Raw genomic sequence first — 18,886 nt, 5'->3', positions numbered from 1 at the left:
AGTGGACAGTAAAGTGGGAGGAAGATTGGCTGAAAGGGTCATTACAAACTGTGTAAAGTCCAGCTAGTAATCAGTTACTAGTGGTGCTCCTCAGGGATGGATACTGGGGCTTATACCATTTAACATCCTTTATTAGCAGCCTGGATAAAGGCATAGAATCTGCGGACAAGTATAAAATTCAGGGTACTGATCAATATTCCAGGGCCAGGTAAGGTGTATTCAGAGAAATGAGCTGGTACAAACCTCATGAAGTTCAACAAAAGCCAATGCAAATCCAGCTCCACACACAAGTACAGGCTGCAGGCTGTGGCTATGCAGCAAATGACCCAGGTGTCTTGGTAGACAACAAGTGAAAACAAGAGCCAGCAGTGAACCCTTGCAATAAAAGTGGTCAACTGCATGCTGCACAGTATTAGCAAGAACACAGGCAGGAGGTGGAGGGGAGTCCTTCCCTCTCTTTGGCTCTTGTAGGACTATTGCTGGAATAACAGGACCAGTTTTAGCCTCCCCAGTGCAAGGAAGACATTGACATGACGGAGCAAGTTCATTGGAGGTCTGCCAAGACAGCTGGGGGATGGACAAAAACAGATAAGGAGATGCTGCAAGAGCTGCACTTTTTCAGTCTGAAGAAGACAAGACTAAGGGGAGGTCTTGTTAAAGTCTATGGCTTCCTAACGGGAGGCTATAGTGAATGTGATGCAGTCTGTAACTGCTGTTCAGACGTGTGCACTGTCCTCGTATATGTACAAGCACAGAAAGAAAGCAGGGAACACTGAAAGCAATAATGTTCTTTTCAAATCACTTCATATTCTACAATTCCTGCACAAGTTTTTCACTGTAATTTTTCTTCCACTGAATCTTACAATCATGGTAAAATAGTATCAATTTTCCTGTAAACTGAAAGTTGTATTTTGGTAAACCCCTTCCAGGGTCACACAATTTTCAATACAAAACCAGCTACAGTTTTCTAGATTTTTAGGTTTGGAATGCGTGATTCATGCGAACTGTTGAACAGCTTGATTGACCTTTTGTTTGTTTTTCAATCAAAAAATTAATATATTTGCTGGATTTGCTTGTATTACCTTTATTTAGCAAACAAAGACAAGAAATTGCAAACAAACCATCAGTCTCTATTCATATGCAAAGTACTTTCTTCAGTTGTCCACACTTTACCTGAGACAGAAGAAAAATTGCTCTGGTTTATTCTACATTATTATCTATTTATGCCCAATGTAGGAAATAAATCTTGTACATTTCTGATCCAAATCACAGACACAACAACATCTGAAGACACCAAACTCTAATTCCTGCTAGACTTGAATCAAGAATGGTGCCATTCTCAATTACCAGAGCTCCAATGCTGTGAGAAAAAATAAAAAGGATTCACTGACTCTATTATACACTTTCTCCACCAATTCAAGATTTATTGCATTGCACTTTGGGGTTTTTTCTTGTTTTTTAAAAACAACCAACCTTGTTCATTTCCAGTTTTAGTGCAAACTATATTAGTTGCCCTCATATTAAAAGTGCTCTTTCACATGATAGGAATGACTGCTCCTCTGGTCCATTAATCTTCTGAAATTGTCAGTTTGCAGCATCAGCAGCAAAATCAGAATTCTGAAGGTGAATTGTCAATAATGCCAGGAGAGGTGCCAGTGTTATCTAAATTGCTTCAGAGCTGTTGCCTCTGGAGGTACTTTACTTGATGTGAGTGTGGCAGTAAAGATAATGAAATACAAATATTTAATATCAGGAGTTCTCATTTGACAATCAAAATATTACACCTCAGCTGGAAAAAACACCACATATAAATCAACAGAAGAAATCAGAATGAACAGCATAAAACAACTCATTACTGAACAACACTGATGTAGACACAAAGAAGTAAAGCTAACCAAGTCTTGATACAGAAGAAACACAGCCAATTAGCAGTAAACTCTTAAGTTATACTTCTCTTCCACAGAGGAAGTCAGGATATCGTGTATTTTGAATTATATATAAATTATGTATATATATATATACTATACATATATATTTATTGTGCTGGTTTAACTGAAAATGGGTTACTTTTCTTCATGCAGTTAGAAATCTTACTTTTCCATAGCTAGCACGCTCATTATTTGGACTTAGTTTGAGAACAAGAGATAACACAGAGATAATGTTTCTAATTGCTCTGGTCTGAGAGCCAAGGACACTCTCAGCGCTCTGCCCACAGGTGTGAGGCATCGAGGAAGGAAGGGATGGATGGGGCAGAGCTTGACTGACATCCAGACGGATCAATAAGAGTATTCCATCCCGTTAGTGTCATGCTTCATATATAAGGACTCAGGGCCTTCTGACTGGCTCTGCTCTTCTCTTTGCTCTTTTTGTCGGAGCCAGGGGAGTTTTTGGTGTGGGATGTTTAGTCTGGCTTTTCTTGTTTTTAAGAGGCCTCTGGGCTTTCCTGCCTTTTTCCTCCCTTTTCTCTCCCTGAGATCAGCTTTGGGACCAGGTGCCATTTCCTGGGACTGGCTGCTCAGTGTGTTCATGAGGAATTACCTTGAGTATCTTTTATTCCTATTATATATATATATACACATACATATTTACAAGTAGTGTATTAGTATTTTGTTATTTTATTAAACTGTCTTTATCTCAATCCAAGTTTCTCCCTTCCCTTTTGATTCTCTCCCCTAATTGGGGGGAGGGGAGGAAGGGGTGAGTGAGTGGCTATCGTGGTTGTATTGCTAGCTCAGGTTAAACCACAACATTTATATAAACTTAATGTATAGATATCTTGAGAGCTCATGTCTACTATTAATAGGTTTCTGAGTGATCTGTCAAGTACTACACAACTGAAACAGAGCACTTCACTTTTCATGACATACTTTCATTACAACAATCATCACTCTACATTAAAAAAAACAAACAAAAAACAACAAACAAAAAACAAACACCACCATGTTTCAGAGTATTAGGAGATTTACACTTCAAGTGCAAACTGATTTCACCTTCAGTTTGTTGATTAAAACAAATGGGACCAGGAAACTCCTGAGGCTTTGCCACAAGTACTAAATTCAGAGTCACCCAGTCAGGTTCAGCAATGCCAATTTGCCTGGCACCTGGTAAAAAGAAATAGCAGTCAACAGTCTGGGCACTACTTGAGAACCAGAGTCACCAAGAATTTGCAACTTCTGCTACAGGTTTCCAATATAATCTTCAGGAAGACACAGGAGGCAAATGGGGATTCAATCAGAGATTAAGATACACAAATTTAAATATTTAGACTCCCATTACAATGGAGATTTAGTCTCTGCTGAATGCTCCTTAATTCTTAAAGCCTCTCCCTAAGCTAATTCAGCTGACCTGCTAGTAGGGGCCTAATGCAGAGCTCTAAGCTTAAACCCCTGTATGTGAGACAACTACACACAGAGAGCAGAGACCCCATGCTCTTCTGATCAGCTGCTGGAAGCCAAGGAAGAAACAATAACGTATCTCAAGTGGCAAAGATACCTGATGTGTAGGTGACAGACTGAATAATTTTTGAAGATATGACATTTCTTACCAAAGACTAAAATGATGACATGACATTTAGGCTTTATAATAAATCTTGAAGCTTAGAACACATTTTAATAGATGACAGTCCCTTGGAAATGTAACAGTACACTGTAAAAAATATAATTTTGAAAAAATACTACTGTACATAGATCGATATTAAATTTAAAACACTGTAAAATTAATGGAGTCCAGGTACAAAGCTACCAAACAGAGCAATTCATAAAGATCAGGAATTATAAAAAGAACTGTAGGAAATACTACAAATCACCTGTTTCAAGTTACCAGCTCAGCTACTGGCTGGCAACTCAAGAATGCAAGAGAATAATCTCCAGTCACATGCACAAAACACATGCTTGAGTGCAAGCTGCCTAATTGTGGCAATATGGATTTTACAGACCATAGTTTCTACATTTCAAAAGAACCTTCAAATTACTAGTTAAGTGAATACCCATTAAAGAAAACAAAAAACTCTACAGTATTTGCATCCTTCTGAACTAATGTTGTAAAGACCTGAAAATTAACCAACCTGGAAAGTTCAGTGTAGGTTAAGTTCCCTGTAGACTATAGTATCAGAATTATTTAAACCTTTTAAATAAAAAAATAAAGCAGAAAATGGTCTACGTACAGAAGTTTGTCCTTTGCCAGGCAGCTTGGCTCATCCTTTTGCTCTCTGAAACCATTCAATGTTAGCAATACATCAAGCAACTCAAACACCCAAATCACAAGGCATTTCAGTAAGCTGTTTTATTTCTTAGCCTTCTGTGATTTGTGTACTCCACTACATTCAACAGATTTTCAGAAATATTGTTACTGTTACAGAACAAACAGCTAATATTCACACATTCTTTAACTGTCCCTTCCAGTTGCATCACTTTGACATTTTAAGCCTAATTAACTGACCTGTATTTTTTTAACTTATGTTTAAATTTTGGTATACATACTCATATTTAGTTTCATACAGCTACCCAATGACATCGGAGATGTTCCCTAAAATAACAAGCTTCCCAAGAAATTTTTTGGCATTAGCCCTAAGATGTGTTCAGGATCAGTATATCACTGCAAAACAAGAATGATTTAACCCAAGGGATAAAACTGTCGCGTATGTCACTCACTGCAGACAGGAGTGGACTCCACAGGAAGTAATGGATGAATAAAACCTGTGTTTAGAGAACCCAAGAGAAAGGGCAGATCAAATCTTTTAGCTCAGCTGGCCCACATCACTTTTACTGTAATTAAATAATGTAAAAGTTTGATCTAGCTGAAATTCAGTAAAATCTGGATTCTTTAACTTTTGCCAAAAAAAAAAGGTAAGGCTACTTGACTGCAAATAGAGTTGCTTATTGAAAAAAAAAAAAAAAAAAAAAAAGAAGTAAAATTGGGTTCTATTCGTTTTCCTAGATACAACAAATTAATTTACAGCATTTTCACAAACAAGTCTGTATGCCAAAGGCACACACAACTCAATAAATAGTTAATCAAAAGCAATGCTGCATTTCAAACAAATGTCTGGAAAAGAAGCAGTACAGAGAGGCTACCCAAGCTATCTTTCGGGAGTCCCAAGAGAGCACTTCATCCAACCAAAGTTCTCAAGGCTAAACCTGTGCTGCTCTTGCAGGTTGAGGGAGGTTGAACGCTGTTTCTTTACCAGCCCTACAGTTCCAAATGACCGCAGCAGCAGCAAACAACCTAAAACACACAGACCCCTGCAATCTGTCACACAGCTGCTGAGCAGAGAGCACGGCCTGTCCCACCAAGGGTCTGAGCCAGGACCAGCTGCCCCAAACCCGCAGCAGCTTTTCCTGCTGTTTAAAAGCAAAGTGAAAACCTGGGTCAGCATAAAGACTGAGACTGTTGGACTGGATCTGTGTAAACAACAAGGAGTTACATGCCACTGGAAATCAGGCTGAGCATAACTTTTTATCTGCACTTATTTTCCCTTTTAACTCCATTATTTCTGCTAATTATAAATATTTTCCCCGTGTATTTCTAATGTTTCTTATGCAATGAAATTGTCTAACCAAATCAGATGCAACATTTTCATTTAGTGATAAGAAACAGCAAGTAACCTGTTTAGCACACTGAACTACTTTCAATTTTGTGGTAAAACAAAATTCCTATTCCAGTTCACTAAAGAGAGCACACACCCAGCACAGGATATTGCAACTTCAGGCACTAGCAGGTTAAAATAGTTTATAAAGCCTTATGCATGTGCCACACAACTCAGTCCAGAGTTAGAAGCATCCCAATGCTCTCATATAGGGCAAAGCCAGAGCCCACCATATTAAAGCCAACAGAATAATGACCAAGTGGTATCATTTTCTAGGAGAAATGCCAGATTACTTAAGATAACATGAGCACAACTGATGTCTGTACCGAAGACTGCTTCATCCTCTGTAATTTCAATCTCCAAAGATACTGTTACTCTCGCCCTGAGAGTTTCTATCACATCCCTGGTTGGTGTCTATTTTTCTAAGTGTGAAAATACAAATACGCTTTTTCTCAATGTCATTACATGTGTGTCTGCCAATATAAACTGTTTTGGCATACCACAGATGTAACCACCAAATAACTCCTTGATCATAGTATATCGCTTTCATGCTTAGTACAATTCTGTAGTCAGTGCTGATCTGAGCAAGTATCAAACAGAAAAAAACAACTAACAACAAACAGGCATGGGTCTGAAGTTTTATGGTAACTGGTGTTCCCCACACCCTTAAGGAAAATAAATCCAGCACATTAGTTAATCCCCAAACATCATCAGCAACACTATTTCAAACCCACAGATTCTTTCTGTAATTCCCATTCTCAATTTATTAAGCAGCACCACCTAGGAAAATCCTACACGGATATTATTCGTCACACAGAGCAAAGAAGAGGCGTGGATTGCTTTGGGAACAAAAATACATTGTTATTTCTCAGTTAAAAGCCCTAAGTAAGGGAAAGGAAACTTGCCACCTATTTGTCAGAAGTTTAACATTGGGAGAAACCCAGTGATTTCAATGCTTCTTAACAGATTATCAGAGTTAGCAAAAACCTCAGAATCCACTGTTATAAGTGACTGGACTTAAAACTACATGATTTCCACATAAATGTGACCTACTAAGAAAACTTTACAGACTCAGAAGTAATAGAAAAATATGAAAGTGCTTAAAACAATTAAGAGTTCAAGTTCTGTTTCAAACAAGGGTTTAAGATCTTACTTCCAGCACATGAGGTAAGGCCTAAATCCCACAGTCTGTGGGATCCCCCAGCCGGCTGTCCCCTCTTCTGCTGCAGTTCCCCCCCACCAAAAAAAGAAAAATCATCCAATAAAGCTCTTCAGCAGTGCTATCTACCTGCCTGTTGAAATAATAATTTAATATTGTTTTGGTCACTCCATACCTCATAGATATGATATTAGTTTGTAATAGCGTACGCACTAGAAAGATCTTTTAAAAGTGAAAACTAAAACCCTATTTAATTTTAAAAAGGCTCATACCACTTTTTAACTCCTTACAGTATTAATTAGAAAAAGTATTCACTCTAATTATTTGAGCAAAAAGTAGAATTTTTTGCAGAATTTTACCAGTATTAATATATATATTTTTTTTTTAAAACAGAATAAATATTTTAGAAATGTCTGATGATAACAAATAGCCATGGACAAAATTTCAGATTATGTCAGAAATTGAAAAGATGGTTTGAAACAGTTTGCCTTCATAAAGTACGTATCAAACCTAACAGCTACGATACAGCTCATAACCATTAATTCTGGACTAGAAATGTTTCAATAGCTGTATTGCTATTTATTAAGTGATATGGAAGCATACACATCAGCTGCAAGATAAACTCATAAATTACCCTGCATGTGGTAGTGACGAGCACAGTCTAGTTACACCACAGGTTAAAAAGTGACATTATAAATAGTGAGAACTTGTTTTAAAAAGCTTATGTTTAAACATGGTTTTAAAAGATGGTGCTGTTCCAAATCAGTTAAGAAGAACATACCATTCCTCTGATCGCTCTAGCCAAATCCAATCACAATCAGACTAAACATGCCATAGAAAAATCTATTTAGCAGTTGAAATTTGACAGAAGAGGATACTCATTTCCTTTAAAACTTAAAAAAAAAATGGCTTCCAGAAGCGAGGAAGTAAGATCGTTTCCTGCAACTGTATCATACATCCTACTATAGGGCTGCTCTCCCCTGAGACCTCTGCAAAAGCCCACAACTCAGAGCAGAAAAAGTCCCACCTACTACTCCATAAATTTACCCAAACTCCACAAAACTGTGAAAAACTTTAAGTGTTTTCAATGAAGTCATGCAAAACGCTGTCAAGATATAAAAGTAAACAACACAAACATGCTGAACAAGTACCAAGAACTGCACACACAGTGATTACTCTAACCTCCAGCACGGTAAACATAGTGAAGCCTCACTAAAAGTACTAGCTTAAGAATTACACTGCCCATCTCCTTCGTAGATCTTCAATAAAGTGAACATGAACACAGCAGGGAAACTTGTTCAGAGACCGAACAATTTACCCAGTCACACAGTAAAACACAGGAGAAAGTGGGAGCAGCACTCCCGTCTCCTTCCAAAACACACACACACAGATTTCTACTCCATGGACCACAACTTTTTCTTATTTACGTGTGACCACCCACAACTTCTCAGAACTGATCACAACTTTCTCTTGTTTTGCTGTGACCACACACAGTTTGTCAAACACAGAGGCACTTCTCTGCAACCTATAATCGTAAATATTATAACATGCTCTGTTACACTGTGTCATTTCATGCCTTTCAAAACAAGCACACCCACAGCTTCAATTCATCTGTTAAAATGTATAATGATTTATACAACATTAAACATGCTAGAGTTAATTTGAACTAAAGTCACACTACATACCTAATTCCTTCCTTCCAAACTGACAAAGTCTTTATTTTCCCAGATACCCTTCATGTTCTGCAGGTTAATCTGAGCTAATACATCGGTATTTTTCCTCCCAGTATTGCATAGAAAAAAATATTTATTAATGGTGACAAACTAATGATAAGGAAAAAGTTAAACTGACTGTGTAAAAACACTACAGAAACACTTGTACAATACGTATGCTTGAAATTAGAGAGAAAAATTCTGATGTCTCTTCAGTTAAACCTGCTTATCAAGATTACTGAAGTCTCAAGCAGACCACAGAGTAAACTGAGGTTTGAAAAAAAAAAAAAATACATGCAATCCTACTAGCATGAACTTATTAAATGGAATTTTTAGAAAGGGAGAAAAAAAGTAGCCTAAATTTCTGCATCTCCCGAGCCTCCTCGGTTGTAACCATACCACCGGAGAGCCACGTAACCCCGAAACGACAGGTCACGCTGGCGATCACCAGCGAACCCCGCAGTTACCACCGGCGGACACGGACGCGCAACAGTGAGAAATAACGCCCGCCGAGCGGACAGCCCCGCTCGGGAACGCGTGTGCGCTCCTCACACGCTCACACAGACACCCCGGAACGAGACTTGCGGGGCCCCGCACCCCCAGGAGCTCCCGCCGGGCCCGCGCAGCGCCCGCCGGCGGGGCTGCCCCCCAGCCCCGGCTACCCGAGGGCCGCCCGTCAGGCACTGGCTCGGAGCCTGCCCGCCGTGCGCCCGAACCCTCAGCACCGAGCCCGCCTGGGTGAGTTTGCTGAGGAGATGCCGAGACAGCCAAGCCAAACTTTGCCTCTTCCCCCGGGAGGGCGCTGGGGGTGGAGCGGGGCTGCCCCCATGTTGCCCCTGTCAACAGCGGATCCCTCTCCCCAGCCCCGCTCCCGGAGCTGACCCAGCCCGGCCCATGTCACCCCCCGTCTCCGTAACGCATCCAAAACTACCACCCGCAAGCAAACACGCCAGGCAAAGCCGGGGCTCGGCACAGGCAGCGCTCGGCAACCCGCGGCCATGAAGGACGGACCGCAGCGGAGCGGCACCGGGCTGAGGGCGCACGGGCACGCCGGCAGCCTCCGCTCCGGCCGGGCCCCGCGCCCCGGGAGGCCGCTCCGGAGCGGCGCCCACCGCCCGGCCCGGCCCGGCTCGGCTCAAGCTCAGCCCGCTCTCACCTCCTTCACGGGGGGAAATTTTTTCCGGCACTCCAGGCTCAGGCTCCGCAGGTCTCCCTGCATGTTTTCCAGCAGCTTCTTCACGGCTTCGGGGCTGCTGGTCCCGGCCATGGCGCTGCCTGGCCGGCCCCGGGCCGGACGCTGTTCCGAGCGGGCAGAGACAGCGCCTCTCGCCCCGCGGCCCCGGCCGACACGTCTGCGCCCGACACCGGAACCCGTCGGCTCCGGCCTCGGCCCCTTCCCCGCCGCTCGGCCCCCCCGCTCCCACAATCCCGGGCGCCGCCAGCGCCGCGCGTCAGGCCGCTTCCGCACACACGGCCCGGGGGCGGGGAGAGCGGCGGCTGCCGGGAGGCGGCACCGGGCTCGGCCTCCTGGGCCGCTGTTGGGCCGGGGCGGGAGCGCTGTCCCTTTCCTGCCGCGTCACTGGAACCACACCGGGCCGGGCCGGGCGGCATGAGGGGGTAGGAGGCGGTGGGCCGGAGGGAGGAGAGCCCCCACCAGCGGCAGCAGGGAGGGGACGAGCAGCCGCCTTGGTGTGGGGAGGGAGTGGTGGAGACCCTTGGCCTCGCCCCAGGTCACCTGCCGGTGGTCTGCGAGGTCGGCACTGAAAGCGGCTTAATAATAACAACAATAAACTAAAAACCCTACAAAACAAACACACAAAAACCCCACAAACAACAACAAAAAACACACAAAACCCCAAACAAAACACGAGAGGCGGATTGTTGTGTTTTCCCTGCGAATCGTGAAGTTCTTCGCGTTCTCCTGCAGGAGCGAAGGTTTGTGCCCATCGCCAGCCCTGTGTGCGCGTACACAGCATTCTGTGGTTTTCTGCAGGCAGAGCCAGACTGAACTCTTGAGTGAGAAGATAAACACAGGGCAAAAAGGAGGGGACGGGGGCAATCAGCTCTCAGTACTGTCCTTGTCACCAGCAGTGTCCTTCTGAATCCAGTAGCCTTCCAGCTTTAGCCCATTCCAAAAGCAGGCACCTGAAGAACGAGCATGAGATCTTCTACCAGTACCTGGTACTTGGAGTGACACTCCCTGTGAAACTGCAGCCCAGCCTGAATGCTGCCTGGGACCTTCCTTCTGGAGAACAAACACTATTCATCATGGAACATTTCACAGACGTTTTGGTCCCTGTTGCAATAATTATTTCTCCATATTCTGGTTTCTGTAAATCCTGTACTTCCGTGGCTGCCTACCCGTAACACAGCATGGTTCTGTTGCCCTGCCATAAACACAGGGAGTTAGAAGACATTCTGGAGTTTCTACAGTCTGCAGTTTTTAAACTTGGGAGTCTTGAAAAGGAGTTATGAAGAATCATAACAGAATAAATTTTTGCTGTCTTACTATTTAAAATAATTTTATTTTAAATAACGGCTTTTTCTCACTTTCCTGAAAATCTTCAGTCTTATTCAGAGAATGTTCTAAGATTTTTTATCTTTTTCCTTGTGTGTCTTGTAATGAAAAAGATAAAATAACTTCTTGTAAATTTCAGCGTCCCTACTTGTATGTTTGGGTTCATTCACTGTGGGTTACATTGCAAACCCTGTAGTAAACAGGCTCCCCCTGGTACACTGTACCTGTAGACACAAAGCTTTAGGTGTGCTTTGTAAGGTGAAAAGTGCGGGATTGCTTTCTCAGTAATTTATTATTTTAAGGTGTTTATTTTTATGTTTTCAAGTTACTGGCTGTTAACTTGACAGAACCAGATAAATGGATGTGAGGTTTTAAAACTGCATGTAATACTGGCACAGCTGAATTAGGTGGACAAACTTTATGTGCCTTTAGACAAGGAATTAGGATTCCACCCTTCAGTCAAATCAAACCCATGATTCTGTAACATTGTTATGCTTTCACAATCCTTTGCTCTGTACATTCTCGAAAGCTCTATACATGCTAAACTATTTACCTGCTTAACCAATAAGCATTTTGCAAAGGATTTTCCTAAGTGCTTCCATTCTGGGCTTCGATCCCAATGGCAATTCACAAACCAATCCAAATGTCTTCATAAGAAACATGGATGATTTCCTGGGACAATGAGTCAATTAATTATTGACTATGCTTAGGTATTTCTTAGGTAAGCTTTAATGATTTACTTCCTTTTTGTCGTTTGGACGTTTCCAGCTGTTTACATGGTGAGCTATGGGCATATTGGTATTCCCCGGATTTACTTGTCTGCCTAAACTGAAACTATTTGAGTAAATTGTGGAATAAGGGTCAGTAAGCTTGTAAAACACTGCCTTTCTTATGAAAAGGGAGCAAGTAATTTGGATAGAATTTGTCTGAATTTGACATCTTAAGTGAAAGCATCCCACTGTCATTATTATCCCTGCAATCAAAATGAGTAAAGCGAGGAAGACTGTCATATGGCCATATTTCCTTGATAACAATATTGAGACAAGTAAGAAGAATTGAGGTTAATCACATTTAAACCAGCAAATTAGTATGTACGTGCATACTAATTCCCTGCAAATCTTACTGTTTTGTTTAACCAAACAAGATTACTGCAAACATTGAGTTTGGATGGGTGGCCACTCTGACATTGTGAATGCCTGATAAGTTAAATTGCCTGAAAGACAGATGATGTTTTCTTCAATCAAAGCCATAGCAGTAAATTTGTCCACCCGTCCTCAGGGAGTAATGCCAGCTTCTGAAGTAAATACTGAGGGCGTAGATGATTTGAGTAAAACTGACAACTTGTTGCTGTATGATTTTTTTTTGTTAAGGATTGTGTAAAAAGATTGTAAAAATAATTAAGAGCAGTAGTGGTAAATATTTTGGAATATAAACCATTAACACCTCTTAGAAATGTTTTGTGTATTTTTTGTGTTGTAATTTATACTATTTGTGTAAAATGGTGGTTTCTTCAGAAAAAGCATATTTTGTTTAGTCAACTAAAAGAGCAATCCCAGCTGCTGACTGTCAGTGAATCATCCTCTTTGTCATTAGCAAACTATCAGTAATTGTATCACATTACCTTTAAAGTGTCTGACAAAAATGTTAAGTAGCAATGCCCAAAATGTCAGACCTGTGATACATACTAAATACTCAGTAATGATTCCCTATTGAGTTACAGTGTGATCACTTCAGGGCCTACACACAAATCGCTCAAACAGAGGCTTAGATACTTCCATGACTCCTGTATAACCAGCCAGAAAAGCTGTTTTTTCCATTTTTTCCTATTGGACTTTTATCCAGACAAATTCTCAGAGCAATGGGTTTTGTTTTTTGTTCTTTTGGACTGCCCTTTCAAATACTGGTAATTGAATCAGCTGAACCTGTTAACCTATTTTCTGAGAAAGAACTGCTGTCCAGTGCTTGAATTAATTTATTTCTGTCTTAGAGCTAGCAGTGTAACAACACACAAAGAGATACATGATATTCACAAATCTTATCAGCAGCTCTCATACTCTTCATACATAAAACTGAGCATTAGTCAGGACATATTAAATGGCTTTTCCAGCTCACACAGGAAGTGTGTGGCTGGTCTGGGGAATAAACCTTACTCTGTGCGTTAAACTGAATGTGTCTTTCATTCCCTTACACAATAAATAGTATTTGTTAGATAACGGAATTATTATCTATTCAGGCTGCACCTGTGAATTTTCCCTGCATGGTAACATAGTCCATTCATGATATGTTATTTTTTTCCTGCCAAGTGCAGGAAATACCGAAACCATGATGGAGATTTTACTTGACAGTTGTTTACATTGAAAAACCCCAGGCTGGCCGTCCCTGCTGCCCTCTGAACAATCAGCGCAGCCTGAGGTCATGGTCAAAGGACAGAGAAACTTCAGCAATGTTGCACTTCTGATCAGAATTTACTGCAATCTTCATGTCCGTTATTAGGAATTCTTGGTTTAGAAATAAAGGCATAGATGTCTCGAAGCCAAATAATTTGGATTCTAGGCAGTGTTATTTGATCCAGAGCTCCTGACAGTGGATCAGCTGCACTCTTGGGACGAGTCTTTCACTGAATATCTCCTTCTCACTGCAGGATGCATGATGTAAAAGTGCCCACCAAGAATGTCAGAAATACGCATTGTGCTACAGTCTGTTTGTTTTGCTGCTCTCTCATCTATTTGCCAAAAGCCTCCCCTGCGTCTTTTTAATAATTTCCTTTTTATCTCTTCTGCAACTTGTATGAAAATTATAGAAATACTTCCCAACACCTAGCAGCCTACAGACAATCTACCAATCACAACACAACACTGGAGAGGAGAAGTGTGTTCCCCTGCGTAAAAATAATTCTTTTTGGCTGCTGCAGCAGAGAGGAGAATCTGCTGGATGCTTTCCGCAGGCTCTGGTGAATCCTTCTGCAAGATAATAATTCCAGACTGCAGCCCTGGGGCTGCTGAGTGATACTGTTCCTACAGGAGTTTCCACCCACTGAATAGATGTTAGGTCCTGTGCATTAGGGGTGGCCTCTGCCTACCTAGCCAACATTGCAGTAATATCTATAAAATACAGAAGATAACTATAAATACTCACTGTACTTACATGAGTAGCGTGGACACCAGCACACTACCTAGGTATTCTTCTTTTCTCTCACTGCCACAGCTATGCTGCCAGCATGACCTGCTTAAGTTGTAGCTAATTCTGACCAGCCTAGAAGAGACTCAGGATGGCTGTGTACTTCTGAGAGTCTCCAGTACAACTTCACAAAGTCAACTGAAGTGTTACCATTCGGTTATTTTACAGGCAGTTCTTTCCATAAACTATGAGAATCAGAGCTTTCTTATGGAAGAGATCTTGACAAAAAGCTCTTTCATGTAGAGACCTTGATGTACCTAACATGGGGGCTCTGAGCAAGCTGATCTAGTTGAAGATGTCCCTGCTCATTGCAGGGAGGGGGGTGGGCTAGATGACCTTTAAAAGTCCCTTCCAACCCAAACTATTCTATGATTCTATGTTGCACTCATCTTTGCTGCTTTATGAAGAGTATAGACCTCTTCTTATTTCATTCAAAGGACTTTGCCCATTATATAGATATTTGTATGGCTGCATGTGTGGCTGTGTTTATAAACAGCAGTCTGAAAGAAATGTTGTTACTTAGGTTGAGTCAAAACAGATAAACAGAATGAACATACTTCTCAGGGGATTTGGAAGGCATCCAAAGAAATCCAGTCATAAGGAGCCAAATGCTTTCCTTTGTAGTAAAGCAACTGTACAGATCACCTCCACATGCAAATATGAATTCCCAATACAGCAGGGCTATAACATACTATGTATCTAAGTCCTGGCTTATGTGTAAGCAGGTATGTCCATATCCAAGGATGCATGCCTGTGGCAATTTCATAGTTATTACTGGCATTTTGGGATCATTTCTAGGTGTTGTATTTGGTATTTCACAAATGGGAGCCCCTTTCTGGAACCCGCTCCCAAGGCGGGCACCTGTCCACCTCCTCTTGCTGGTGTGGACGTGATAGGAAATTCCAGGCCTGAACACACACTGTTCCAGCAGAGAGCCAAGCCCTGGAGCTACTGGATGGATCATTAAGTGAGATGTGTAAGAAGCTCATGTGAAACTTGTTCAGCCAGTCTGAGACTTTATTTCCTTTTGGCAGTATGGTCATCAGTAGATTCCAATGGCTGTTTATTTCTAGGGGCCTTACTTCCCTGATCCAGTCTTAGCTAACAAAACCACGCCATGGCCTAAGACGATCTGATATACAATTTAATTATAAAATTAGCAGTTAACTTTTACTAAGTATTGACAAATTCTTTAGCAAATGACTGGGCTCCTGACCAGCTCAGCCACAGTTTGGTATGGGGGATACAAAAGTCTGGTGGGCTTGAGTGTCTTACTTTGTTGGAGGCAAGATCACAGAAAGCCAGGACCAGCCTTACGGACGGAGTTACAGCAAAGAACTTGACACCTCGGTGTGTTTTTGCCCTTCAGGACATTTGGAGCCTTCCTTTGTAAACCTGATCCTTAACATTAATAACACATCTACTGCTCTTGATGTTTTTCAATACATGGACACATAAGCTGCAGTTTTCTAGATAATGACTAGATGAGGACTCATGTCAAAATTAGTTTGACTCTTGCCTTATTTAAAAATGTCCTACTAACCTGTAGATTGTTTCCTTTCTAGTGGTTTTGTTTATCTTACGCTAAGAAGATAAATCCATTGCTAAGAACCAAGTTACTTTTGTTTTTTTCCCCACAAGGCAACCCACATCTATAAAAGATTTTAATTCTTGGTTGCCTGTTAATCACTTTTGCAGTATTTGCCTTTTATTTTTTTTTTTTAATCGTAGGACTCTGCTTTTTTTGCATTTTTTGCCTTTTTTTTTTTCTAGAATGTATTTGAAATCCCATACCATCTCCTTATTAATATTCTACAGCTACTTCTTCATAACATTCATCTGCCTATTGATGCAGTATAGGCTTTTCCATACTCCTGCCAGTTTTCTTAGCTGTGATTCATCATTTTTACAAACATTCTGCACAATTTCTTCCTCTTTGCCATCAATTCTCTTGCTTTTATCTCCTACTGGTTTAGAATCACATTGGATTACTTGATATGTTTATTCTGGAGAGAGCGTGGAAATTTAAATCTTAAATCTGTTTTTTTTTCCTTTTATTTCTAACTGCACGTTTGTTCACGGAAGTTTTGGGAAAATTTTCATTGGTTAGATAAACTAAGTATGTCTATGTGGGCTTTTTATTTCAAGGAAAGAATATAATGTCTGTCAAATTCTAATAATATTGTCAAATGCTACTGAGAAAATGGAGACATTATAATCCATCACACTTGATATTAAGGGAGCAATTGACATTAAAAAAATGAGCTGTCTAAATGACAGCCTCACACTGAGCATGGTGTTAACCAGACGGAATCCAACGATTATAGACGGACGATAACCAAACTCTTCCCATAATAAGTAGTTCTCCAAAGTTCTTTCTTTTCCCTCTTAATCTTTGCCACCTTATCTGAAAAATATTACAGGAATGTCTGAGGGTACATTTCCTTAAGACAACTTCTAAGGCATTATTCCCTATACCAAAAACCAATATGTACATCTAATTTCCTCAAATTGTGCAAAAATAAGTTAATTCAACAATTCATAATATCTTAGGAAGAAAGTTCTATTGTCTCCATCCCATCAGCTGGTTGTGATTATTGTGTAGTACCAGCATCAGAAATCCAAATATTTTGATTATGCTGGAGTAAAACTCTTCCATTGGCTTTATTGCCCAATTGTATTTGATTAATCTGAAATGTTCACAACATTTTCTTTACTGAGAGTTTGGAAAACAAAACATTTTTAGCATAGAAATGATTTTTACAGTAAAACTCAAAAACCTTCACCTAGTGTCAGTAGGCGGAAACACACTGGTGGCAGAGAATTAATTACAGGAAAAGGTGTGAAAATCAAACTGCTGATAGTGACAGTCCTAGTACACTTTTGAAAAATGTGTCTGAATCTAGGTCTCAGCTCTACAAGTTGTATTTAAGATCACGTCATAAATGTCAAAATTACACAGGACATCATTCTCACAAGATAAGGTTAATTAGACACTGCATTTAATTCATTGAGCAGCTATTAGGTCAGGCAAAATTAGTCAACATGACTAACAGGTTTTATTGGATTTTGCAAATGCAGCTATAGAGTAGCAGTGCTGTGTAACTTTTATTGAGTTATTCACTTGTAGCCAAATTATGTTAGGGTTTATGGAAGCTGCTGTTTCCTCGCTGGAATGGGGGGTGGACAAGTCAAATAGGATGCAAATACCTTGTCCTCTTATTCAGCAAATTGCACAAGGAAACACATCCTCCTGAGCAGTCCTAAACTGTGTTCCTTGAATACCACTGAGAAACATTTATCTGAGTTGACAGAAGGGATGTTCTCTGTATTTGCTTTTAATAAGTATGGATGAAATAGTTAGTAACTACTGTCCCTTCTGTTTGCAGACTTTCTCCTCAGCTGAGAGACACACATTTACACAACACCCACGGCACTGTACATATTTTATACCATTGACAGATGTTGAAAACAAGCACAGCTCATCTGAATTATTTCCAGACGCCCTTCATCGAGTTCTGGAAAACGCCTTTGTGCCACCAGAGCTGGCTGCGGAACTTGTTTCAATTGCACGATGTGTAGGTTTTAATTTTCCATTTTTCAGGAGCCGTGTGTTTTTCAACACAGTCATGTCTGAACCGGTCATTGTGCTTTAACAGAAATTGTCATGGCAAAGCAGGGATGCTCTTCCAGTATTGCAGAGAAAGAAGGAAAAGGGGGATGTGTTTCAGTTTAGGCTGTAACTGGGGGAAGAGTCACTTTGAGGAAATGACAATAAATTGTAGAGGTCATTTGAACAGGACTTGGTGCAGCTTCATGAGTTTGCTTCAAGTTAGTAGCAATGGTGCAGGAAGGGAAGAAAAATCATAGTGTTTTCTTCCCTGAAAGGATAGCATAGGTTTTACTCCCATTTTAGCAAATTCTTATAACACCAGCAAGTGAAGTCCTTCCCTCAAACCACACCGAGCTCAGAAGAAACACCTACGCATTCAGGCCTCCATTCAAAACTTGTGACTTTTAAGTGGTGCCATTTGGTCTATAGAGGCAGGAACACCCCTCTGAAAACAACAGGCTATACAGAGATTAAGGCAAGGCAGATGGCTCAGACCAAGTCTCCATCCCGGCAGGGAACCGGCCGTGGCACTTCTTGGATCCTCCTGCCTTAACCCAGGGCTGACATTGCACCCACCGCTTGCCCCCATTGGTTCTTCTGCCAGTATCGTCCGGCTCCTTGTTAAAAAGTACGGGCACGAAAGACTCCCACGCTTATCTCAGTTTCCAGATCGTTTGGTTTCAGTTTTGAACCATTAGTTCTTTGAATGTTTCTTTCCACTCCAATACCCCCTGCATGTAGTTATTTCCCGCTGCATAAGGTGCCACACACACATTGAGGCACTTCCAAGTAGCGTTCTGGTAAAGCATGCCCTTACATCTGTCAGTGCAAAATTATTTACTCTGGGCTTTTAACTTTTTCTGCATCTCCCAGGCTACAGTCTGAACTTCTAAAAGGTAGTAACTCAAATGATGTATTTCCCCAGGATCCTTACCACAGACCTAGGAAGATTAAATGAACTTTTTGTTTCTGCTTATGCATTTTAGGGTGGACAGGTCATAAAAGCTCTTAGAGCAAAAAGGCCTCACTAAATTTCTGTCTTCTCTCCCAAAGTATCAAAGTGGTATTCTGGAGAACTCTTACTGGGAACAGGCTCCAAAAGGAAGTTTTGAATCAGATAACA

At 41.1% G+C, this 18,886-nt stretch overlaps 1 protein-coding gene across 3 annotated transcripts in view; it reads right to left on the bottom strand.

The window, feature by feature from the left end:
• Window positions 1-9,892, bottom strand: part of MON2 (MON2 homolog, regulator of endosome-to-Golgi trafficking) — a 94,090-nt gene extending 84,198 nt beyond the window's left edge. For all 3 annotated transcript variants that reach the window (XR_014186081.1, XM_082073465.1, XM_082073466.1), the window contains exon 1: window positions 9,612-9,892. Coding sequence is in view for 2 of the 3 variants with exons in the window: in XM_082073465.1 (XP_081929591.1) it covers window positions 9,612-9,722 (111 nt within the window). In the remaining variant the exon portion in view is untranslated. The remainder of the gene's footprint in view (window positions 1-9,611) is intronic.
• Between the last annotated feature and the right edge of the window lie 8,994 nt (window positions 9,893-18,886).

This window comes from Streptopelia decaocto (genome assembly GCF_964273445.1).
Source record: "Streptopelia decaocto genome assembly, chromosome: 1".
NCBI classification, from domain to species: Eukaryota; Metazoa; Chordata; class Aves; order Columbiformes; family Columbidae; genus Streptopelia; species Streptopelia decaocto.
This window is presented reverse-complemented; position numbering and strand designations above follow the sequence as displayed.